This window comes from Rhinoderma darwinii, chromosome 3 (genome assembly GCF_050947455.1).
Source record: "Rhinoderma darwinii isolate aRhiDar2 chromosome 3, aRhiDar2.hap1, whole genome shotgun sequence".
In the NCBI taxonomy this organism is placed as follows: domain Eukaryota; kingdom Metazoa; phylum Chordata; class Amphibia; order Anura; family Rhinodermatidae; genus Rhinoderma; species Rhinoderma darwinii.
In genome coordinates this window covers 221,162,439-221,188,896 of record NC_134689.1, presented here as the reverse complement: position 1 = coordinate 221,188,896, position 26,458 = coordinate 221,162,439, and the positions used below count along the sequence as shown (strand labels likewise).

The 26,458-nt window shown below is 40.5% G+C and overlaps 1 protein-coding gene across 2 annotated transcripts in view; it reads left to right on the top strand.

The window, feature by feature from the left end:
* CDC123 (cell division cycle 123) overlaps positions 1-26,458 on the top strand; it is an 83,065-nt gene that overhangs the window by 52,010 nt on the left and 4,597 nt on the right. Inside the window, exons 9-12 of one of the 2 annotated variants that reach the window (XM_075857427.1) lie at positions 9,705-9,827; positions 14,083-14,111; positions 24,686-24,802; positions 25,702-25,839. In XM_075857427.1, the coding sequence (XP_075713542.1) occupies positions 9,705-9,827; positions 14,083-14,111; positions 24,686-24,802; positions 25,702-25,839 (407 nt within the window). The remainder of the gene's footprint in view (positions 1-9,704; positions 9,828-14,082; positions 14,112-24,685; positions 24,803-25,701; positions 25,840-26,458) is intronic. The other variant, XM_075857428.1, reaches the window with a different exon arrangement.

The window sequence follows — 26,458 nt, the reverse complement described above, 5'->3', positions numbered from 1 at the left end:
CTCTCCTAACTATGACCGCTGAACAGCCGCAGGAGCCCCCCTTCTCTCCCTCACCACTATCCGCTAATTGCATGGGCACCTGCTTAACCCCTTAAGGACGCAGCCTAGTTTGGGCCTTAAGGCTCAGAGCCCATTTTTCAAATCTGACATATTTCACTTTATGTGGTAATAACGTCGGAATGCTTAAACCTATCCAAGCGATTCCGAGATTGTTTTCTCGTGACACTTTGGGCTTCATGTTCGTGGTAAAATTTGGTCGATATATTCAGTCTTTATTTGAGAAAAATTGCAAAATTTAGAGAAAATTTAGAAAAAATAGCATTTTTCAGAATTTAAATGCATCTGCTTGAAAAACAGACGGTTATTCCACCCACAATGGTCACTAGTTCACATTTCCCATATGTCTACTTTAGATTGGCATCGTTTTTTGAACATTATTTTATTTTTCTTGGACGTTACAAGGCTTAGAACATAAACAGCAATTTCTCATATTTTTTAGAAAATTTCAAAAGCCTTTTTTTTAAGGTACCTGTTCAGTTCTGAAGTGGCTTTGAGGGGCCTATGTATTAGAAACCCCCATAAAGCACCCCATTTTAAAAACTAGACCCCTCAAAGTATTCAAAACAGCATTTAGAAAGTTTTTTAACCCTTCAGGCATTTCACAGGAATTAAAGCAAAGTGGAGGTGAAATTTGCAAATTTCGTTTTTATTTCTGAATTTCAATTTTATTCTATTTTTTTTCTGTAACAAAGAAGGTTTTACCAGAGAAACACTACTAAATATGTATTGTCCAGATTCTGCAGTTTTTAGAAATGTCCCACATGTGGCTCTACTGCGCTCGTGGACTAAAACACAAGCCCCAGAAGCAAAGAAGCACCTAGTGCATTTTGGTGGTGCTTTTTTATTAGCATATATTTTAGGCAGCATGCCAGGTTTGGAGAGGTGTTGAGGTGCCAAAACAGTAGGAATCCCCCAAAACTGACCCCATTTTGGAAACTGCACCCCTCAAGGAATTAATTTATGGTTATTGTTACCATTTTGACCCCGTAGTTTTTTCACAGCGCGTATTTGAATTGGGCTGTGAAATTAAAAGAATGACAATTTTTCCAATAAGATGTCATTTTTGATCAGAATTTCTTATTTTCACAGGGAACAAAATGCCCCATTTTGTTGCCCAATTTGTCCTGAGTGCGGCAATACCCTATTTGTGGTGATAAACTGCTGTTTGGGCCCATGGGAGGCCTCAGAAGGAAAGGAGCGCTATGTGTTTGTTGGAGTCCAGATTTTGCTGGATTGGTTTTCGGGTGCCATGTCGCATTTGCAGAGCCTCAGAGGTATCAAAGCAATGGAAACCCACCAAAAGTGACCCCATTTTGGAAACAAAACCCCTCAAGGAATTTATTTATGGGTGTTGTGACCATTTAGACCCCACAGTTTTTTCACAGAACTTATTTGAATTGGGCTGTGAATTTAAAAAAAAAAAACTTTTTTTCCAATAAGATGTAGTTTTGGCTCAAAATTTCTTATTTTCACAAGGAATAAAATACCCCAATTTGTTGCCCAATTTGTCCTGAGTGCGGCAATACCCCATTTGTGGTGATAAACTGCCGTTTGGGCCCATGGGAGGCCTCAGAAGGAAAGGAGCGCTATGTGTTCTTTGGAGCCCAGATTTTGCTGGATTGGTTTTCGGGTGCCATGTCGCATTTGCAGAGCCCCAAAGGTATCAAAGCAATGGAAACCCACCAGAAGTCACCCCATTTTGGAAACTACACCCCTCAAAGAATTTATTTATGGGTGTTGTGACCATTTAGACCCCACAGTTTTTTCACAGAATTTATTTGAATTGGGCTGTGAATTCAAAAAAATGTAATTTTTTCCAATAAGAGGTAGTTTTGGCTCAAAATTTCTTATTTTCACAAGGAATAAAATACCGCATTTTGTTGCCCAATTTGTCCTGAGTGTGGCAATACCCTATTTGTGGTGATAAACTGCCGTTTGGGCCCATGGGAGGGCTCAGAAGGAAAGGACCACCATGTGGCCTACTGGGAATTTTCTGGTGCTAAGTCGTGTGTGCAGAAGCCCCTGAGGTATCAGTACAGTTGAAACCCCCGAGAAGTGACCCCGTTTTAAAAACGACACCCCTTAAGGAATTCATCTAAAGGTGTAGTGAGCATTTTGACCCCACAGGTATTGTGTAAAAGATAATGTGCAGCAGTTGGTGCAGAGTGAAATTTGCAATTTTCTATACATATATGCCAATTCAGTGTCCGATATATTGTGCCCAGCATGCACCACCGGAGATATACACCTCATAAACTGTAATGTTGGCTCTCCCGGGTACGGCAATACCCTACATGTGGCTGTTATCAGCTGCCTGGGCACGCAGCAGGGCTCAGAGGGGAAAGATGAGGAGGGGTAAGCTGTGCGAAGTGGATCAGAGCGAGTAAAACTGGGGTAAATTAAAAATAAAGGGATGGATGATAAATTTGAAAACACTCTTTCATACAGAGCTCTAGTTTTTCGGGACACGCGTCACATTGATATATTGTGTCCTTCCTTATCCCCCTCTTATAGCAGACTCTGCACCTCTTTTGACTTTTTCCCTTCTTGCCAGTTTGGGGAACTTCTCCTAAAAAGTGTTGCCCTGGTACGATGCCTGTGGCCCCGCTTCCAGAAGTACTGTAAGGCTTCAGGACTTGATCTGACAAGTCCACCCCTCCCATGTACCTATTGTAGTCCAGGATGCAGTCTAGTTTGGGGGTCCCTGTACTGGTACCTCGTACAGGTACATGGGTACTGGTGTGGCATCTCCCTGGTCTTGTACTTGACACACAATATGTTGCTGCTAGATTGTGCCCTGCTCTCACCCCTTCTGAGTGTTTGCCCAAGCAGAGTCGTAGGGAGGCCTCTCAGGTTTCTTCTAGCAGTGCCGCATGCCGCAGGACTTCTGGAAGCGAGGCAGTTGAAGAGTGGGACGCTGGTATAAAAATTATCCAGGTAGAGGTGGTAACCCTGGTCCAGCAGTGGGTGCACCAAATCCCACACAATTTTTGTATTAACTCCCAGTAAGGGGGGGCATTCTGGGGGCTGAGTACTGGTGTCCTTCCCTTTATATATCCTAAATTTGTAGGTATACCCTGATGCACTCTCGCAGCTTATACATCTTCACGCCATACCTTGCCCTCTTACCCGGCAGGTACTCGCGGAATTGAAGCCTCCCTTTCAAATGTACCAGGGATTCATCTATAGAAATACACTTCTCGGGGGTGAATGCTTGGGAAAACCGGGCACTGAAATGGTCTAATAGGGGTCTCCGTTTATACAAACGGTCAAAACTGGGGTCATCTCGGGGTGGGCACGGCTCATTATGAGTATAATGTAAGAAGCGAAGTATTGCCTCATTTTTATTTTATTTTTTAGTTTCCAGCTCAGTTCTGAAGTTGCTTTGAGGGGCCCATATATTAGACACCCTTATCAAACACCCCATTTCAGAAACTAGACCCCTCAAAGTATTCACAACAGCATTTAAAAAGTTTATTAATCCTTTAGGCGTTTCACAGGAATTTAGGGCAAAGTAGAGGTGACATTTAATTAATTTAATTTAATTTATTAGGCACCATGTCCGGTTTGAAGAGGTCTTGTGGTGCTAAAACAGTGGAAACCCCCCAAAAGTGACCCCTTTTTGGAAACTAGAGACCTTGAGGAATCCATTGCAGTTTTCTTGGGGTGCATGCGACTTTTTGATCAGTTTTTATTCTAATTTTAGGTGGCGTGGTGACTAAAAAAACAGCAATTTTACTATTGTTTTTTATTCAATTTTTTTTACAGCGTTCACCGTGCGTTATAAATGACATATTCACTTTATTCTGCGGGGCGATACGATTACGGCGATACCAGATGTTTATAGTTTTATTTTATGTCTTATGGCGTTTGCACAATAAAATACATTTTGTAAAATATAATTTATTTTTTGTGTTACCTTATTCTAAGAGCCATAACTGTTTTATTTTTCCATCAGGAAAGTCGTGCGAGGACTTATTTTTTGCGTAACGAACTGTAGTTTCCATCAGTACCATTTTTAGGTACATGCGACTTTTTGATCTCTTTTTATTCCATTTTTTGGGAGGTGAAGTGACCAAACAATTGTGATTGTGGTACGGTTTATTATTATTTTCTCTTACGGCGTTCACCGCGCAGGATAAATAACGACATAGTTTTGTAGTTCAGGCCGTTACGGACGCGGCGATACCAATTATGTATAGTTTATTTGTTTATTTATATATTTTTATTAATAATAAAGAACTGATAAGGGAAAAAGGGGGACTTTTACTTTTATTACTTTTAAATCTTTTATTTTCTTATTTTTACACAACTTTTTTTTACTTTTTTACACTTTTTTTACTTTGTCCCACTAGGGGACATGAGGGCAGGAGGCTCTGATCGCTATTCTAATACACTGCACTACATGCGTAGTGCAGTGTATTAGAGCTGTCAGCTGTTCGCTGACAGCAAGCATAGTGGGTCCTGATTTTGTCGGGACCCACTAGGCTTCCGTCGATGGCGTAGCCAGAGTCCATTGTTAGGTTTCTGGTTGCCATAGTAGCCATCACGGCCCGCTATCGTGTAGCAGGCCGGCGATGGCAGCTTAACCCCTAAGAAGCCGCGATCGCTGTTGAACGCGGCTTCTAAGGGGTTAATCGTCAGGGACCACCGCGATCGGTCCCTGCACACTAAGCTGTGATAGCCTGCTGTCGGAAACAGCAGGTATCACAGCTCAGACACGCGCCGGGATTAAATGGCGCCGTGTTTACTCAGGTCAGTAATAGTACTGACCTGAGCGCGAACGTTCTACTTAGCAGGACGTACTATTACTGACCTGAGCGCGAAGGGGTTAATTTAAAGGGAATGTCCAAAGTAGAAAGTCCCTTTAAAGGAAGTCTGTCAGCAGATTTTACTTTAGCAAAAAGTACATTAAAACTTACATTTTTAATTGATACCTAGCAATATACCCTTCAACAATAATGCTGATAGTTCAGAAAGGGGAGGCATTGGTTGGAATCTGTTGAACTTAGGCTTCGTTCACATCTGCGTCAGGATCCCGTTCTAACGTTCCGTCTGAGCTTCCCGTCAGAACGGGACCCTGACTGGACGGGTCAACAAAATAATCAAGTAGAGAGGTAGTTAATTTGGAGTGAGCTAGTAATCAAGCCAAGACAGAGTCTACAGTGCACCAGAATCAGAATCCGGTTGTTAGGCTATTTCTTTATTCTATCCACTCTCTTATGAAACTGTCTGATGCACTAAGTTCGATAGATTCGAATCAATGCCTATTGTCAATGGTGGATCCTGTGTTACCTTTCGTTGTAATCAGTCATGATAATGAGATGACTGCTGAGAAGTTATTTTTACAGAAGAGGAAGTGTCAGTCTATTGTGAGGCTCAGTGGCCAGAGTAGAAGCTCCCAAGATTTTGGATTTCTTTTTTTATATATAATAAAATAGAAAATAATAATTTAAAATCACCGAAAAATGTTTACAATTTTTTTTTTTAAATGGACGCTAACTTTTGAATGAACTTGTGCTAATCTAATAGTATTCCTGATATAGATCAACTTTGTAATTTACTTATGTTAAAATGTTGTTTTATCCATTCAAATTCTGTGTGATGTTACTGACACTAGGTGATTCCCTTCCTGTAAACTGCTGTTCACCAAAGTCCGTTCCTGGTTGCAGAGCAGAATTGACGGACCTCAGAAGGTGGGGGTGTGTCTCTTCACTGCCTGCCTGTATAAGTCAATGGGGAAAGGAGGGGGAGCAGGAGGAGTAAGAGAGCTGACTGTAAGAGAGCTGACTATCCACTATTACTTTAAGAGCACCTGCTCGTGTAGGGAGCTGTAAAGATATGAGTAACATTTAATGTACCTACCTAATATACAAACAATTGTTAGGGTGTGTTCACATTAGTGTTGGGTTCCGTTGATGGGTTCCGTCAGATCTTTCCGCCGGAGGAAACCATCAACGGAAAGGTGAACGTAAACCATAGCTTTCTGTTAGCATTAACGCTGATTTTGTTTTGGCGGAATCGATAGTGCAGTCGACTGCACTATTGTTTCCGCCCCATAAAAATGGAAACCTTCCGGAACAGAGATAAACGGAAACCGTTAGCAACGGAAGCATTACCACTGAAATCAATGGTAATGCTAACGGAAATCTATGGTTTTCGTTTGCCTTACCGTTGATGGGTTCCCTTGATTGAAAGGTCTGACGGAACCCATCACCGTAAACAAACGCTGATGTGAACAGACCCTTAGTGTTAAGGTACCTTTACACTGGCCACTTTTTGCCGGTGCAACGAGCGCTGATCAACGAGACAGCTCGTTGATCTGCGCTTGATTGCTCCTTTCGCAAGGAGCCAGTATGGGGACAAGCGCTCATTACTGCGATCGCTCGTCCCCTTACATTTCTATCGTGTCGGCAGGGAGATGTGCTGCTGTCAATGATAATATTTTGAGCATTTAAAACAATCCGATCAGCTGATCGCTGCCCTGTTTACACAGGGCAATTATCCAGAATGCGCGTTCTGTGAAAGCTCGTTTGCCCGATAATTGGCCGGTGTAAAAGAGCCTTAAAGTGAACCTTAGCGTCAAAAATTATAGTAGTTAAGATAAAACAAACAACCCTGTAATATGTAACTGTCGTCTGTACAGCTATTTCTCCTGACTCCACCATAAACATAGGCTGGTTAGGCCGAGTTTTGTCTAATGTGCATGGGCAGTTAATGAAAGTTAATGAAACTTTTAATCTAAAATATTTAAGAAGATGTTAATAATAAAATTAGGATTAAAGTACAGTGATAACAGATGCATTGTAAACGAAAAATACATGTTCATTTTTTTTCTAAACCGCTTTCTAGCTCTCCTAACAGCAGCAAAACAGACTTTATTTTGGGTTTACAATTCAAAAATGACCCTAGAATAAATTTTTTATTTAATTAGCTAAGTCATGTATAGAGGGAACAGTTAACCATCCGGTCATAAAGAGGTCAGATATCAAAGGTAATCTTGACGAAACTGTATTAATAAGCATACCAGTGTGAAATGTTCTTCTAGTGGTACATTTGACATGTATCTATAAAAATGCACTGGCTAAGATGCAAATAATATGATGACTCTGTTCTATGAATAAAATTGTAGTCATTTTTAGTCAGACTGAAGACAGCTGACAAGAAGTACCTGTAGCCAACCTCAGCATTTTATATTAATCTTCCAATATATTCTCACAATTCCGCTTTCTCTATGATGACTCACATGCTGCATGGATCATTCCTATAATTACATTATGATTACCAAAAAGTATGATATTAGGTAAAGACAGGGGAAGACACAGAGAGGGGAGGGCCCCTGTGCAAGAACATTTCATGTGCCCGTTGCTCTCAGATATCTCTTCATAAATCACCCACTTAATGTCTCTATAACGATATATCGGTTTTTATTAGCCATAAAAATTATCAGCTCAGGTATTTACTTGCAATCTAATAGACAAAAGAATGCTGCTTTATGGTGACCGTAGGCCCCCTTACCTACTGAGCCCTGTGCAGTTGCACAATGGTATGGCTGCCCCAGGGTAAAGACACCAGTCATGGCATAACATTAATGAACATATAGATCCCTTATTGCTTACTGTAGTTTAACCAGTTAATGCTTCTTTCAACTGATTGCTATTTTAAAGCCTAAACTCACTCAATTCAGGTGTAATTGTCGTTAAAGGAGGTGTCCTATTGTAGGGGAAAAAAATGAATAAATGTTATCTAATAACAAAACATTACTCCCCTCTACAATCCCCGACTGATCCAGAGCAGATGCTCCAGCGATTCCACGCCATTTTACGTTTACAAGTTTCCAGCAATGACATGTCGTACTGGCACGTGACCGCTTAAGTCAATCCGTGGTCTCCACAGTCTTCTGCCATATTTACTGGCATCACCGGTGATGACGCCAGTACTACGGCACATGAGCGCTGTGGCCACTAATTGAACCCTCACTCTATCTCCAGAACAAGGGTCACACCAACCCCGGTCCTGCCTCGTGAGGCGGCTGCAGCATCCAGGTGGAAAATGAATGGAGAGGTGACTGCTTGATTGGCTGTTCCGTAACTCCCATAGAAGTATGTGCTGGAAACGGCAGCCACCTCCCCAAGCTGGATGTGGTCAGGCGAGTTGTGGAGATAGGTGCGGGTTCCAGAGCTGGGACCCAATCTATCAGAGATTTATGGGCATATCCCATTAATATGCCATCAATTTTTAAGTTGGGTATTTCTTTAAAAAGGGCTTCCAGCAGAAAAACACTTTGCCGTCATAGCACCCCCTACCTGATTGTCTATCAATCTCTGGACTACTTTTATTTGTATTGTACTCCATTCCCTTCAATACAGCCTGTCTGCTTCTAATTCAACACCATTTTCATTTTTAGATTTACTCCTGCTTTCTCTCTTATGCTATGCTATCATTCCCGTGATGCCTCAGTACAGCATCACATGAGCAGCAATAGCCAGTATGAAACTCTGTCTGATTGGAGGACACTTCTTCTTTGAATATTCTCCTATATAACATAAGAGATTATAAGAATATAACCATGGAGGGCCTGTGTGGAACAGTCCATGCAGTTCTATCATACAAGAAGTTCTGGTGCCTCTGAGTGACAAAGACTTATCCCCATTGACTTGAGTAGAAAAGGCGCGTCAACCAAGCCTGATTCAGACTGATGCTAATCAACGGCCACAGTGTGATATTTAGTGATAGAATCAGCAAGAAAAAGAACAAGTAAGAAACTGACACGTGGAAGTCCGAGCACTGAGACCCCCACCGATCGCTAAAACAAAGCTGCAGAAGCACTCAGATGAGCACTATGCCGTTCGTCTCCTTGGAAAGCCAAGCAATTTGTGTATGGGCTCAATAGGAAGTCTGAGTCCGTACGCTGCTAGCCTGGCTTTCCGAGGAAAGCAGAGCCGATCAGAGACGAGGCGGCACAGCGCTCACCTGAGCACTTCTACAGCTTCATTTTAGCGACCGGTGGGGGTCTCAGTGCTCGGACCCCCATCGATCAAAACTTCTTGCATGTCACTATAATATGTCAGACATTTTATAAAGGTATAGGTACACTTTAAAGGGGTTTACTGGGTCTTCAAATTTGGTGCTGCATCTCCTTCATTGTTTACTAGGCACAGCTCCGTACTTTTAGTAGTGGCTGTGCCTGGTATTAGATTGCTACTAAAAGTATGGAGCTGTATAAACCATGAATGAGATGCGGCCCCTTCAAACAGATAATCGGTAGGTTTTGCTGAGAGTCGGACCCCCACCGATTTTCATATTGATGGCCTGTCAGAAGTATAGACCATCAATTTTGAAGAACCTAATAACCACTTTGAGGGAACACATGGGAAACTTTAGTTGTGGCCGAAACTTCCATTTAATCTCATGTCCTATTTGCCTCATGTAACACGCACACGTCAGGTCCAGGAAACTGAGATAATGGGAATTTTGTTAAGGTGTCCCTGTGTGCCCATGACGGAGGAAACGCTGGTCAATAGTTATTTTTATTCAAAGCACGTTTCCAGATGTTGATGTACAATGCATTATACTTATGACTGTAACTATTGTATTGATTATACATTTTCTTATAAATCCTCAATTGCATATAATTATTTTAGGTATATCACAGAGAGATTACACACAGTACTATGAACACATCTGTAAGCAAAAAGAGGACATTCGCAGATCGATACAGGATTTTTTCAAAAAAAATATCCAGTACAAGTTCCTTGATGAGGACTGTAAGTAGTTGATTTCTAATGCCTAAAATAGTTTAAAAGGATTGCTGCACCAATATTCCAATTAAAGGTTTTTTTTTGGATATGCTCATGAGTAACACTGCAAGAGAAATGAAGCATTTCAAATCAATGGGCCATCTGGTTAATGTATGGACTAGACAGGTCCTCCAGAGGGAAATCCACTATATATTATTCGTATGCCCTAACAGGGAATATGAAAAAGGATTGTTCCCTTTATGAAAAAGATTGCAGCATTGAATCCAAACTCTGGTAGATGAGAGGCAAATGCATGGGCTGTTCTGTTTTTTTATTTTTTTTATTTACTTGTTTATTAAATAGGAAATCCTAAAATTTTCTAGTATACATGTATTTTATATTCTAATTATATAGTGCCCAAGCCTCTGTCTAAAAACAATAATAATGGCATAGCCCAGATTAGTCCTATGTAACACATCCATGTGCTAACTGAATAAACTAACCATGGTGTCAGTCATGTGAGCCCCCCCCCCCCCCCCCCACACTCATAAGTTGTGACCAATGGCATTTAGTTAACACCATCCAGGTATCTAATAGCTTAACCGTAGTTTGTGTGTATACTTCTGCCATAAACACAGTAATAATTATTATTCCACCATTAGTCCTATTCACTTAGGCTACATTCACACGTCCGTGAAAAACAGCCGTGTAACGGATGTTTTTTTAACGTCCGTCACACTGCCGTTTTCAGAACAATGAAGTTCTATGGGTGTATTCACAGGACTATTTTTTTTATCGGCCCATGAATACTGACTGTCAAAACATAGGACATGTCCTATTTTTGGCCATTTTCACGGCCAAACGACTCCCATAGAGCAAAATGGTCCTAGCCGAGGACTCCCGGACACTGCACTACTTTGAGCGCTGAGCTCGGGGATGCCCCTGACATCACTGTCCATATATGGACATTGATGTCGGGCTTTCAGCAATAGAGTCCCCGGCCAGAGCATCGCAATATCACTGATTGCGGACTCCTGTCTTGGGAAATATATGGACAGTGGTGTCAGGGGCTCCCTCTAAACCCCCATGTAGATAGTATCCCCCCCCCCACTTCCTCTGTAGATAGCACCACTGTAGCTCTCTGCAGGAGCGGAATCCCCAGTGGCCAGATCCCGTTCTGTATGTGAATTCCGCTCTTGGAGAAGTCCCCCGCGGTCACTATCCATATATGGACAGTGACGTCAGGGCCTACTCCAGGAGGCAGGGGATTCCGCTCTTAGAGGAAGCCCCTGACGTCACTGTCCATATATGGACCGAGACGTCATGGACTCCGTCCATGAGGGAGCTACAGTAGCGCTGTCTACAGGGGAGGGGGGGTGGTTCTATCTACAAGGGGGGGTGCTAGCTACATGGGGTGTGGTGCTATCTACATGGGCACTATGGTACTATTTACAGGGGATACTGTGGCGCTATCTACATGGGCACTGTGGCACTATGTGGGCTCTGGCACTTTGTATGTGGGCACTATGTCACTTTATATGTGGTACTGGGTGGACACTGTAGCGCTATCTGCAATGGGCACTGTGGCACTATGTGGGCACAATGTCACTTTAAATGTGGGTACTGGTACAATGTGGCACAGTGGTACTATGTGAGCTCTGGCCTTATGTGGGCTGTATCTAAAGTGGGCACTGTGGCTGGCACTACCTACAGGGACATTGCGCACTATCTACATGGACAAAGTGGTGTTTTCAGGGGGTTGGGGCAAAAAAACCCTGACAAATTAAATCCATCCTTTTTTTTTTTTTTGTTAACGGCCATGAATAACGCATGTCAAACGGACAGATGGACTGTAAATGGATGAAAATTTGGAGACACACTGATGCAAAATGGCTATGAAAAACTGACCGTTGATCACCATGTTTATTCCTATTAGGTTAGCCCATGGATGCATTACACAGGATTGATTAATGGCCTAAACCCCTTCTACTGTGCAGAGAGATTGACTGCACTAATATACTGTAGGTATACTGTACTAAATTTTTAATACATGTACACTACCGTTCAAAAGTTTAGGGTCACTTAAAAATTTCCTTATTTTTGAAAGAAAAGCACAGTTTTTTTCAATGAAGATAACATTAAATTAATCAGAAATACACTCTATACATTGTTAATGTGCTAAATGACTATTCTAGCTGCAAACGTTTGGTTTTTAATGCAATATCTACATAGGTGTACAGAGGCCCATTTCCAGCAACCATCACTCCAGTGTTCTATTGGTACATTGTGTTTGCTAACTGTGTTAGAAGGCTAATGGATGATTAGAAAACACTTGAAAACCCTTGTGCAATTATGTTAGCACCTCTGTAGACAGTTTTGCTGTTTAGAGGAGCTATAAAACTGACCTTCCTTTGAGCTAGTTGAGAATCTGGAGCATTACATTTGTGGGTTCGATTAAACTCTCAAAATGGCTAGAAAAAGAGAGCTTTCATGTGAAACTCGACAGTCTATTCTTTTTCTTAGAAATGAAGGCTATTCCATGCGAGAAATTGCCAAGAAACTGAAGATTTCCTACAACGGTGTGTACTACTCCCTTCAGAGGACAGCACAAACAGGCTCTAACCAGATTAGAAAGAGAAGTGGGAGGCCCCGCTGCACAACTGAGCAACAAGACAAGTACATTAGAGTCTCTAGTTTGAGAAATAGACGCCTCACAGGTCCTCAACTGGCAGCTTCATTAAATAGTACCCGCAAAACGCCAGTGTCAACGTCTAAGAGGCGACTCCGGGATGCTGGCCTTCAGGGCAGAGTGGCAAAGAAAAAGCCATATCTGAGACTGGCTAATAAAAGGAAAAGATTAATATGGGCAAAAGCACACAGACATTGGACAGAGGAAGATTGGAAAAAAGTGTTATGGACAGACGAATCGAAGTTTGAGGTGTTTGGATCACACAGAACATTTGTGAGACGCAGAACAACTGAAAAGATGCTGGAAGAGTGCCTGACGCCATCTGTCAAGCATGGTGGAGGTAATGTGATGGTCTGGGGTTGCTTTGGTGCTGGTAAAGTGGGAGATTTGTACAAGGTAAAAGGGATTTTGAATAAGAAAGGCTATCACTCCATTTTGCAATGCCATACCATACCCTGTGGACAGCGCTTGATTGGAGCCAATTTCATCCTACAACAGGACAATGACCCAAATCACACCTCCAAATTATGCAAGAACTATTTAGGGAAGAAGCAGGCAGCTGGTATTCTATCTGTAATGGAGTGGCCAGCGCAGTCACCAGATCTCAACCCCATAGAGCTGTTGTGGGAGCAGCTTGACCGTATGGGTACGTAAGAAGTGCCCATCAAGCCAATCCAACTTGTGGGAGGGCCTTTTGGAAGCATGGGGTGAAATTTCTCCCGATTACCTCAGCAAATTAACAGCTAGTATGCGAAAGGTCTGCAATGATGTAATTGCTTCAAATGGAGCATTCTTTGTCAAAAGCAAAGTTTGAATGAGAAAATTATTATTTCAAATAAAAATCATTATTTCTATTCTGGTCAATGTCTTGACTATATTTTCTAGTCATTTTGCAACTCATTTGATAAATATAAGTGTGAGTTTTCATGGAAAACACAAAATTGTCTGGGTGACCCCAAACTTTTGAACGGTAGTGTATATTAGAAAATTGTATGATTTCCTATTTTATAAATAAATAAGTAAAAAAAATAAAACTGGAGAAAAAAAATAATTGTATGCAACGTCTACAAAAGACATGGTATCGCTAGTGACATAAGTAACTATAAGTAGCACGAAAAGGTGAAGTCATTAGTTTCTTGTAAATCAGAATTGCTTCATCTTAGTTTTGGTCAACATTTTCACTGCAATAGTTTGTGGGATTAAGTATAGTGTGATCTACCAGCCAGTTAAAATTCTATATCATGTTCTTGTTTTCACAACAGTTGGTACATCCCTCTCGTAGTGGCCACATGTTGGCTGTTTCTTATCTTTGGGGGCAGGTAACAGAATTTGGGGTCATTTTGTCTAAATGTAAAGGGGATCAAAATTAAATGAAGGACATGGCAAGCTTTTCCAGAGGTCATTGTTGGTCTCTAACTTACAGTATCAAATTTAAATCCGGGTTCATACTAGAACTGCATTTCATTTCGATTCTTCTTACATCTGTTTTGTTGGATTTACATGTTGATCTTATCTTCTGTAAGGACATTTGACTTCCTATGTTTATCACTGGTATTGTACATTTTAGCAAATTTTATTTTTTTTGTCTTCTAGATGTTTTTGACATATACAGGGACAGTGAGGTAAGTGAACTATATCTGCCTTAATTCAAAATGTGAAGGAAAGCGCTTGTGCTCCTAGATAATTTACTGCCACAAACTTAACTGAATAGCAACAACATTTGTCCAGTTTCTATTTAACAGTAAGCAAAATTAACTTGCTAATATAAATGATGTTACAAAAAATAGTCCCTGTTCAAACCTTCACGGTTCTACAATTATTGTGTACCACTTGTGCTGAAACATTTGTTAGTCTTGTAAAAGAACGTTAGGAAGCAGGACAAGAGTCATGCGCTTCTTATGTAGCGACCAAATTGGACCTGCTTTCGCCTTCAAAACTGCAGCATTTCATCATGGTGTAGATTTCACAAGGTGTTGAAATAGTTCTTCAGGAATATTAGCCCATGCAGACAGGATAGCTTCTCGGTAGTTGCCGCTAAAGTGTCCTCCTGCCATAGTGCAAATCGGTGCCATGAAGGCATGAACTTGGTCGGCCACAATGCTTAGGTAAGCCCTACTGTTCAAACTTCCGTCCATAAGGACCCAGGGTGTGCCAAAAAAAAAACATTCCCCGCACCATTACTCCACCAGACTGGACTGTTGGTAGCGAACAGCAATGATTCATGCTGCTTGAGCAAGCTCTGACCCTCCCATCAGCATTGTGCAATAGAAATCTGGATTTATCTGACCAGGCAATGTTTTTCCACTGCTCAGCGATCCAATATTTGTGCTCTTTTGCGCACTGGATTCTTGCCTTTCTGTTTCCCTTAGACAGCAATGGCACTCAAACTGGTTTTCTGTTGTTTTAGCTCATCCATTGTAAGAAACGACGAGCTGTATGTTTAATTCAGCTGCAATTTGATTGACTGTGCGAGCCTGTTTCTATTTTATGACATCTCTCCTCTGACCCCATTCATCTACGAGTTGTTGCTGTCTGAAGGTTTCCCTTTCAGTCGCGTTTTTTTCATTCACGCAATTCTCTGTATACTCTTGACACCGTTGCACAAAAAAAAGCTCATAAGGTTGGCAGTTTTTTAAATACTGGCCCAGGGTAGACTAGTACCGATGGCTATGCCTCATTTGAAGTCGTTATGATCGCTCAATTTTTCCATTCTAATGTAGATTCACACAAACTCATCCACGAAAAACAGGGTGCAGCATAAAATCTCATTTCCAAACCGGAAAGTGCGAATCATGAAAGGGCAGGTGTCTCTAATAAAGTGGCCATTCAGTGTATATATATATATATATATATATATATATATATATATATATACGCACACACAATTCTATAACAACTTCCTGCCTTGTTTAATTGGTGGAGTTCCAACCCACTTAGTTTCTTCCAATGCTGGTAAAGGTGTTATGTACTTTTTCATGTGTTCATTTAGAATAGGCCATCAATGTTCGTTAAAGCAGCAGGGCCTGCCCTGTGTGACCAGCGTATCATATAATGCACAATAAAGTAAATACTGCAATAAAGTGATCATTCGGCTTTAGTCTTTGCCACAGATTTTGATCATTAAGGAACTCTGCAAGATCTTCTGGGTGCTTTGGGTAGGGTTCCCGCCCCGTAAATTATAAAGAGGTAAACTCAAGCACTCCTTAGGTAGATTTGCAAAAGTGGTTTTATTTAGGGTAAGGCAAAAACTGTAACGTTTCGGTCACAATTCGGCCTTTGTCAAATACTATTGTCGCTGGTCAATAGAAAAAGATTTATGTTGGTATACAACGCTTTGGATATGAGGTAACTAGTACCATGGGTATGCGTGTCTTCTCCTTAGTCGGCTGTTTCACAACAATAATCTATGAAATTATAATTTGACACTGATGAATGAAAGTGTTATTTAAATAGGTGTATGAATCCAACTATTGGTAATGTAAATGTCGTTCACTGAATAGATAGATTGACTGCCTGATTAGAACGATTAAAATTGAATTTTATTAGTATAGTATAAAATGTGGCTCATATAGCCCAATAGTAACATATATTCAGGCTCAGACAAAGTAGTCAGGGATAGGAGGTGGTGAGACTCTCCTCTTATAGTACACAACCAATATGGAGGACAACCTGAATTCCCCTTAAGTTATATCCATAAGTAATGTCATATAGACGAGGAAAAGAGGGGCGTACAGTAGTGCCTATGACTGTAAATGACAGGTAGCTATGACTCCTGAAATATCTAGAACAAAAACCTAAAAAATGGAGTCAATACACAGCTTTGACTAATAAAAATAATAATCTTTATTTGTACAAAACATAAAACATGAAATATTTATCACACATTAAAATCAAGGATGACTGCCACAGTGTGGAAAAATTTGGAAGCCAGACAGGTATAGATCACAGTGTATAAATATAGGAGTATTGTACTCCAGAGGATAACAAGGAAGGGGACTGAAGAGTCAATTTCAATTAATATACACAGTCCTAGATCATAGTAGATGGTTGTAAACATAAGGGATAGGGCAGAAATACCTAGCCCATCCACAAACTGGTATAGAGGAAGGTGTATAAGTAACATGTAAGAATCTTACCCATGGTATGTTATCCTGCTGTCTGGCGTCACACCCGACGCGCGTTTCGGCGGAAAAGCCTTCGTCCGGATTTTAGGTATTTCTGCCCTATCCCTTATGTTTACAACCATCTACTATGATCTAGGACTGTGTATATTAATTGAAATTGACTCTTCAGTCCCCTTCCTTGTTATCCTCTGGAGTACAATACTCCTATATTTATACACTGTGATCTATACCTGTCTGGCTTCCAAATTTTTCCACACTGTGGCAGTCATCCTTGATTTTAATGTGTGATAAATATTTCATGTTTTATGTTTTGTACAAATAAAGATTATTATTTTTATTAGTCAAAGCTGTGTATTGACTCCATTTTTTAGGTTTTTCTCCTCTTATAGTGTACAGCCCTGACAGCAGCTTGCTGAGAGAAAATAATTCCAGCCCACCGGGCTCACAGCAAGTGGTCAGAGAGACGAGTTAGTCCTGTTGACAGACTACTCTTGGACATTTCTCCGAACCACCGCTGCACTAATTATGACAACCCTACGCGTTTCAGTGTCACTGGTAGGTGTGACACATCATCAGGGATTGTAAAAGTTGATGCCGGTTAAGCACAATTTTGTGCTAACATTTGTTTCTCCCGGCTCGTGCACGACTCTAATACAAATGGCCGCCATTTGTATTAGAGTCGTGCACGAGCCGGGAGATAATAAGTAATATATCTTACATCAAGATACAGTACATAACAGAACACAACCACACACAGCCGCCTCCTTTTCCTACCTTCCCTGGACAATTTGCACATGTGACTAGTAATGTGTATGTATATATAATATATATTCCGGTCCTAACACTGTATGGTCTCTTGGAACTACACTTATAACCAAAGTCACATCCAGCACCTCACCATTAGTACATGTACATATGGACACTCATGCAAAAGTAGCATATATGTATTCTACTCTTCTATAATCCACATAAGATTCCTAGAATATCTCCTATGTACACATCTAAAGTCTGCTGTAATTGTATACTTAAATTTATATACATACACAGAAAGCACACATATAACTTATCTTGTTCCTGATGTTAAAGAGGCTCTGTCACCACATTATAAGTGCCCTATCTCCTACATAATCTGATCGGCGCTGTAATGTAGATCACAACAGTGGTTTTTATTTTGAAAAACTATAAATTTTGATGGGCTTATGGCATATTTTAGCTTTATGCTAATGCCTTTCTTAATGGACAACTGGGCGTGTTTTACTTTTTGACCCAGTGGGCATTGTAAAGAGAAGTGAATGATGCTGACCAATCGGCGTCATACACTTCTCTCCAGTCATTTACACAGCACATAGTGATCTAGCTAAATCACTATGTGCAGTCTCTTACTCACATATTAACGTTACTGAAGTGTCCTGACAGTGAATAGACATCACAACCAGCCAGGACGTGATGTCTATTCAGAATCCTGACACTTCGGTAACGTGTGTGTCAGATTTACAGCACAGCAAGCGTAATCTCGTTTTAAATGTCAGTTTACAGCGTAATCTCGTGAGATTACGCTTGCTGTGCTGTAAACCTCACACAAACATTACCGAAGTGTCAGGATTCTGAATAGACATCGCGTCCTGGCTGGTAGTGATGTCTATTCACTGTCAGGACACTTCAGTAACGTTAATATGTGAGTAAGTGACTGCACATAGTGATCTAGCTAGATCACTATGTGCTGTGTAAATTAATGGAGAGAAGTGTATGACGCTGATTGGTCATAACTCAAAATTGATCGTTTTTTAAAATAAAAAACACTGCTGTAATTTACATTACAGCGCCGATCACATTATGTAGAAGATAGGGCCCTTATAATGTGGTGACACAGCCTCTTTAAGACCACCCATATACCTTCCCATGTTCATCTGTACAGGATAGGTAAATCTATTCCCAGTATGCCCAGCTGTCTCTACATCTAATTAGGCAGTAGATAAGAATATATGACCAAATGGCCTTTGTGCATACCTCAATGGGTGAACACCACTGAATAAAATCAGTATATACTATATCTATTTACCAGATATATTTTATGTGGTTATAAGACAGAGTGCCAAGATGGGAACAATATTCTCCTGTAACAGTAATATATAAAGAAAACTTTGGTGTTCCAGAAGATTATCCACTCCCCCCTCCTCCTCACATTTCTGTGTCTGTCTGGAATATAACTGGCTGCAGCAGGAGCCCTTACCCTCTGCCCTATCTACATTAGGACACAAAGATAGTTAAGCCCTGCCTCCAACTGTTTACCATATAATGCATTAAAACCTTAAGGATGCGGCCTATCTTGGACATCATCATGCAGCCTCCTTTTTCAAACCTAGCATGTGTAGATTTATTTGGTAATAACTTTGGTATTCTTTTGCTTATCCAAGTGATTCTGAGATTTTGTTTTTTTCGTTACACATTGTATTTTATTTAAGTGGTAAATTTTATTTGATTTGTTTTGTGATTTATTTTATTTATAAAAAGATCTAAATTTACATAAAATTTGGATAAATTTTTAGTTTTCAAAATTTTTAGTTCTCTGCTTGTAAGACAGTTAGACCATACAAAATGGTTAAATATTAACATTTAACATAGGTCTTCCCTCTGTTGGTATAATTTTACTTTTCCAAAACATTTTTTTAGGTATCAAATCAGTTCTGCAGTGGCTTTGAGGGGCCTATAAATTGGAAACACTCAAAAATCACGCAATTTTAAAAAATGCACCCCTGAAAGTATTAAAAAATAGTATTTCGTAAGATTGCTAACCCTTTAGGTGTTTCACAGGAATTGAACCGAATTGGAGGTAAAATTTGCACATTTCATTTTGTTGCAGATATTTAATGTTTATCCATTTTGGTAACACAGCAGGTGTTAACAGAGAAATAACACTCTATTTACCCTGGTTCTGCAGTTTTTTAGAAATATTCCATGTGACCCTGGTGTGTTACTTGACTCAAAGGGTAAGGCCACACAGAGCGATCACGGTGCGTTTATTTTGCGTTTTTAAACTGCAGCAAGTCATTTTTCAATAGAAGTCAATGGTGAAATGTTTGTTATGGACAGACGGCTGCTATTATATTACAATGTGTTTTTTGTGCAGTTAACTGCATCTTCATAATGTCCGACCACATGCAGTTAATGACCGCGCTACCAATGTTGTTGCTGAACTGCTTGCGTTTTTGCTAACAGTTCTGCAATGCCTTGTAATGAATTTTATACAGGAAGCACCTAACAAACTTCAACACGGGTGAAAACTACGTCCATCAATTATCTCATTTAAAAACACAACAGAACTGCAGCATTACAGAGACAATAAACGCATGCAGTTGACCGCGTGCGGTTTTCAAACGCATCAAAACCGCGTCAACGACGCTCCGTGTGGCCTTACCCAAAGGCCTCATAAATGAATGAGCACTTTGTGGGCTTTAGGGCCTTCTTTTCATTAGGATGTTTTTAAGGCACCATTTCAGGTTTGCAGTTGCCTTAACTCCTTAACGACGAAGGACGGATATATCCGTCCTCAGCAGCTGCTAGTTCGCGCAGGAGGACGGATATATCCGTCCTGTGATGGCGCGGGTACTGCCAGTGTACCCACGCGATCAGCGGCAGGAGCACGGCTGTTATACACAGCCTGGCTCCTGCTGCAACTGCCGGAATCAAAGCGCGCTCCGATTCCGGCAGTTTAACCCATTAAATGCCGCTGTCAATAGTGACAGCGGCATCTAATGTGTTTGACAGAGGGAGGGAGCTCCCTCTGTCACCCGATCCGCGCCCCCGCAAACAAATCACGGGTCGCCGTCGGGTTTCCATGACAGCCGGGGGTCTAACAAAGACCCCCAGGTCTGTCTTCCGCAACTGCCTGTTAGGCGATGCCGGAGGCATGACCTAACAGGTTGCCTGTCAGTTTTACACTGACAGGCAATAATGCTTTGGTATACTAAGTATATCAAAGCATTATATATGCGATCGGCACATCGCATAGTGAAGTCCCCTGGTGGAACTTTAAAAAAAAATGTCAATCTGTTAAATAAAGTTTGTTGAAAAAAAATAATAATAATTACAGTCAAAATCAAATAAAACTACTTTTTTTGCCCAAAAAGTGGTTTTATTCAGTAAAAGTGTCAAAACAAATAACACATACACAAATATGGTATCTCCGCGATCGTAAGAACTTGACCAATAAAATGAACACATTAATTAAACCGCCGGATGAACGGCGTCCAAAAAAAACGCAAAAAACAACGGCAAAATTCTCTCTTTTCTCCCATTCCCCCCATAAAAAAATAAAATAAAAGTTAATCTATAAGTCCTATGTACCCCAAAATAGTACTAATGAAAACTACACATTGGCCTGCAAAAATCAAGCCCACATACGGCCACATCGACGGAAAAATAAAAAAATTATGGCTCATGGAATGCGGCGATGCAAAAACAAGTAATTTTTTTCTAAAAGGGTTTTTATTGTGCAAACGTAGGAAAACATATAAAACCCTTACATATTTGGTATCCCCGTAATCGTGCCGACCCATAGAATAAAGTTAACATGTTATTTACGCTGCATAGTAAACGGTGTAAATTTATAGCGTGAAAATTAATGCTGGAATAGCTGCTTATTTTCAATTCTCTCCTAAAATAAAGTTAATAAAAGTTAATCAATATATTGTAAGCATCTAAAAATGGTGCAATTACAAAATACAACTCGTCCCGCAAAAAACAAGCCCTTATACGGCGATGTCGACGGAATAAAAAAAAACTTACGACTCTTGGAATGCGACCGTGAAAAAACAAAAAATAATCCTTGGTCATTAACGTGCAAAATGGCCCGGTCATTAAGGGGTTAAGGTGCTAAAACATAATAAACACTCCCAAAAATACCCCATTTGGGAAACTACACCCCTCAAGGAATGCATCTAGGGGTCCAGTGAGCATTTTGACCCCATATGTGTTTAAAAAAACATATTGGAATTGGGCCGTGAAAATAAAAATTTCCCTGAGAAGTGACACTATTTTGGAAACTAAATCCCTTAAGAAATTCATTTCAGGGTATAGTGAGCATTTTTTGAAACACACAGGTGTTTCCTGAAATTGTTGTGCAGTGGGTGATGCAAAGTGAAAATTGCAAATTTGCCACAGATATGTTATTTCAGTGCCCAATAAATTGTGCCCAGCTTGTGCTATCAGAGACATACACCCCATAAATTGTTAAACAGGTTCTCCTGGTTACGGCAATACTACTAGCTAAGCGCACGTCAGGGCTCAGGCAGTAAGGACTGCTATTTGGCTTTTGGAGGTCGGATTTTGCTGGAATGTTTTTTATGCACAATGACTTGTTTGCAGAGCCTCTGAGGTCAGTAATTAGCTGCAGAGGTCACATGGGTATACCGGCATGTCATTACTGCAGCCAAGTAAACAAAGACCAGCGTGGAGAATCGGAGGGGCAACGGTGGAGCGGCAGGGGCTTTATCAGGTTACCCATTTTTTCCTTAACTCTGAAAATCACTTTAACTTCTATTCATTTTTGTTGGGGGGGGGGGGGGAATTACAGCGATACCGAATATGTATATATGTGTTTTGCCCTATCTTTCCTTAATAAAAGCACTTTTTACTTGAAAAAATTATTTTTGTGCCACATTCCGACAGCCATAACTGTTTTTATGTTTTCGTGAATGTCGCTATACGAGGGCTTGTCTTTTCCAAGGCATAGAGTTGTCGTTTTCATTCGCACATTTTGGGCTACAAAGAACTTAATGATTAACTTTGGGGGAGAGTGAACAAATAACAGCAATTCAGCACATTTGGTTCTAATTATTTTATTTTACTTTTTTCACTGTGCAGTATAAATAATGTGTCCATGGGTCATTACGATTGTGGCAATACCACATATGTAGGTATGCATTTATGCAGGGGCTCACTGACATGGTAGGCCTAGGGACCTTTGTTACACCCCAGCTGCCATAGACACCTGTCAGCATCACATGCATCTCGGTGGTGCCGATGGGCTTACAGGGGGAACCCCCTACTTTTTGTAAAAACCACCTAAGTTCTGAGGTCGCTATTGACTGAGTTGTATCCTATCCCGGCCAATTCAGCAGGATGTCGACTTTATATTACGGTCGACACTCCCTGCCATAGGCAGGGACACAGGTCTGGTGCCTGTGCAATGCTTGCTCCACGATAATACAGCGTGGTGCTGGAAGTACCTGCTCCCCATTCTGTATGATAACGGTGCAGAAGGGGTTAATTATTGCGACATATTAGGCTGATAGATCCTCATTAAAGTAAAGCTCCATCTTTGATTAGCACTGGCTATACAGTAAGGTAAAGTAGAATTTAACCTTTTTAATATATTTAACCCCTTGCCGCCGCAAACAGTTTTGACCTTCCTGACGCAGTAAATTTTTTAACACTTTTAATCCCATTTATTGGGAGGTAATATTACCAAAAAATAGCAATTCTGACATTGTTTTTCATATCTTTTTACAGCGTTTGTGTGGGATATATAACTTGTTAGTGTTTTATAGTTCAGGTCGTTACAGATGTGGCAATAACAATTATGTATAGCTTTTTTTTTTTTCAATAACAAAAGACTACTTCAAAAACAAAATGTTTTATTTTTTCCTCCAGAACTTGACATTTTGTATTTTTTTTTTTTTAAAGTCTTCTCCCTTTTTTTTTTTGTTAGCGCCACTGTAGTGCAATGTATTATAACTGGCGGTTTTACACTGACAGACAGCCTATTTGGACCTGACTCTGGCAGGGCATAATAGTCTTCTGTACATGGCAGACCAGGAGGCCATTGTTAGACTTCCTGGTTGTCATAGCAACCATCAGCACCCCATGATCACGTCGCGATGGGGCACAGAAGCACCCTCCTCCCTCTGTCAATTCTGAAGATGCTGTAGTCAGTATTGACCGCAGCATTTAACAGGTTCCGATCCCAGCTGTTACACCAGAATGATAGCTGTAGTATACAGCTAACACAGACTGCTGATGGCGTGGACTCCGCTTCTGAGACCTCTCCATCAGCATGCCGTACGGTTATGTAAAAAAATATGTTTTAATGGTTCTACTACTTATTCATTTCTGCACTAAATCTGCTGCATGTGACTAATACTCCTAAGCTATATTCACTCCTCTATATTAAGTCATGCCAAAAATGGGAGCGAATACCCTCAAAGGAAAGCCAGAAATCCTTTGCCAGTAGTATATGAGTCAGACAATGACGTGTTAGGTATTTATAGTTAGATTACTTAAAGGGAACCTGTCCCAAGATTTTAGGGCACTAAACCACCAACGTTTTGTGATAATGCTGGGGTTTAGTTTCCTAAACGTCACTCTGAAAAAACCCGTTTTAGCACTTAGTCTAAAAAGAAGTTAAAAAAACGCGCGCACTGAATGTAAATTACCGGAGAAGAACCCTGAGATGTCCTCTGTAGTAATTATACTTTAAATTATGATGTCTGGCTTTTATTCCTTTATTTGTCTGTTGTCTCTTCTATGATTCTGTAAACCACATTATATAGGATGCATGAATGATACATGGTAGCATTGTCAAGCTATGAATTTCATGTTAATCATTTACTTTTACTGTACTTTCTGTGGTTACTTATCCACCATGGACAAGTTGGTTTCCAAATTTTATATGTAACTTAGATCTTCGGGCTCAGGCACACGGATCCGCACATCCCCTCCCTGCTCTGTTGTGTAGGACTTTGTGTGTAAGAGTTATCCCCTAGAAGCAATCTTCTAGGGGGGGGGGAATCGTATATCTGGAGTCTAATAAAACATGCCACAATATTTGTTCTCTTGGATTTGTAAAGAATCCTACAGAAAAAGCAGCGTTACAGTAGAGGACCCAAGTAACTCTATAAAGGCACCATTACGACTCCTTCCATATGGAGCCGTAATACGACAAGTCAGTGTGCATCAGCCCTAAATCTTTTAAATACAAAAAGCTAATTTAGACCTAAGCTATTCAATTTGAAGTTGTGTAACAGTATTGAATAAAAATGTATGATTTACATTAATGCAGTTTATGTTTTTAGGGCAAAGTATGGCTTATTGATTTTAACCCTTTCGGAGAAGTAACAGACTCCTTGCTATTCACCTGGGAAGAACTGATAAATGGTAGAGTGCCAGGGGATGAGGAGGATATAGACCAGGTAAGCGATTTGTAATAATAAAATGCTTTTTATTGTTTGTTTTTATATAAGTAAGGCAGTGTATTTACAAAGTGACTCAACTTTCTAACTGTAATTTATTCAAAATGGTAACAACTATCTAACCTGCTCAAAAAATGCTACGCTTTTTTTTTTTTATTGTCTCCAGTTACCATACCGACCTGATTTTGCACTTGTGTTACTTCATTCCCTTCGTCAGCTCTACTTGCTAACTTAGAGAGTGAAAGTGGTAGCAAATTGAAGAGAGAGGTTTGCAGTGTATGTTCAGTATATGTGCCATGAAACTCCCGACACATACAGCAAACGTATCTCTTCAACCGACAGATGTCAAAAGCGTGTCATTTTGGCAACCATCAAACCACTATTCATCATTATACCTGTTTTTAAACTGTTTGGAATAGCATAGTTTACTACGCCAGTGTGAATAGACTCTAACAGATGACCCTAGGATCAGACTACACACACAGCTCGACAGAAGGGAAGTAGAGCATGTCCAGCTTCTGCTCTGAGATCTGTCTTAATTGACGGTATCATATGCACAGGTAGCGGCCAGTAACTTGTATACAGAAAGAGTATTGTTGGCTTAGAAACTGCCAGTGCATAAAAACTCTAATGTTCAGCTGTGTATCGAGAACTTTGTATTACTACACAGCACGGTGGCTCAGTGGTTAGCACAGTTGCTGCCAGGTACTCCACTTTCCTACCATACTCAAAGAAAAAACATACCGATAGGTTAATTTGGAATTTCGATTTTGAGTCCAAATGGGGACAGAGACCGATATCAGTCATAATAGCATATGGGGCTCTATAGATTTATAAACTGAATAAACTACAATGCATAAAACTATATTGCCTATAAATGGCTTTTTATTTTCCTCCAGGATTGTCCCACGTTCCGTTATACAACTAGTGAAGTCACCGTCCAACCCAGCCCTTACTTGAGTTACCGTTTACCAAAGGATTTTGTTGATCTTTCTACGGGTGAAGATGCACATAAGCTTATTGATTTTCTTAAGCTGGTGAGTAATCCATTTGATCTGTCCGTTGATTTTTTTTTTTATTTGTTCGTTTTATTATTGCTTTAATCTGCCATCTGAAAGTCTAGCAATGTTTTTTTTTGTGTACAAAAAGTGTACCTCCAGTGAAAAACAAAACCTTCACAGTGTGGTTAGAACCCCGTGAAGTAACTTTTTATGAAGCCTTTCTCTTCAATGTTCATCGTATGTGCAGCAGACTTCTCCTTGTTCCTAATTCACTAATGTGAAACTGTTATCATTTTTCTACCATGTTACAGATAGTGAGCTGCAGTCAGATCACCAGTCACTGTTTGTTCAAGCCTGCTGGCTTACATTACTCTTGCCACTCCGTCCCGATCCATTTTCCCTTGTTAGTACACTCATGCACACAGCTTGAGTCAGTGCTGAGGCTGCTGTAATCACATGACTTTATTGTAACGACATCGGCTGGCCACAAGACAGCATGACTAGGCTTCACCTATAGCAATCCCAGGTCTACAGTAGGGTCGACTGGACAGTCAAAGGGAAGGGAATGATGAAGCACATATCACAATTGACAGGCAGCAGGAACACAAGAAACAGGGACTCCCCAATTGAAGACAGGGATGGAACAAGATGATGA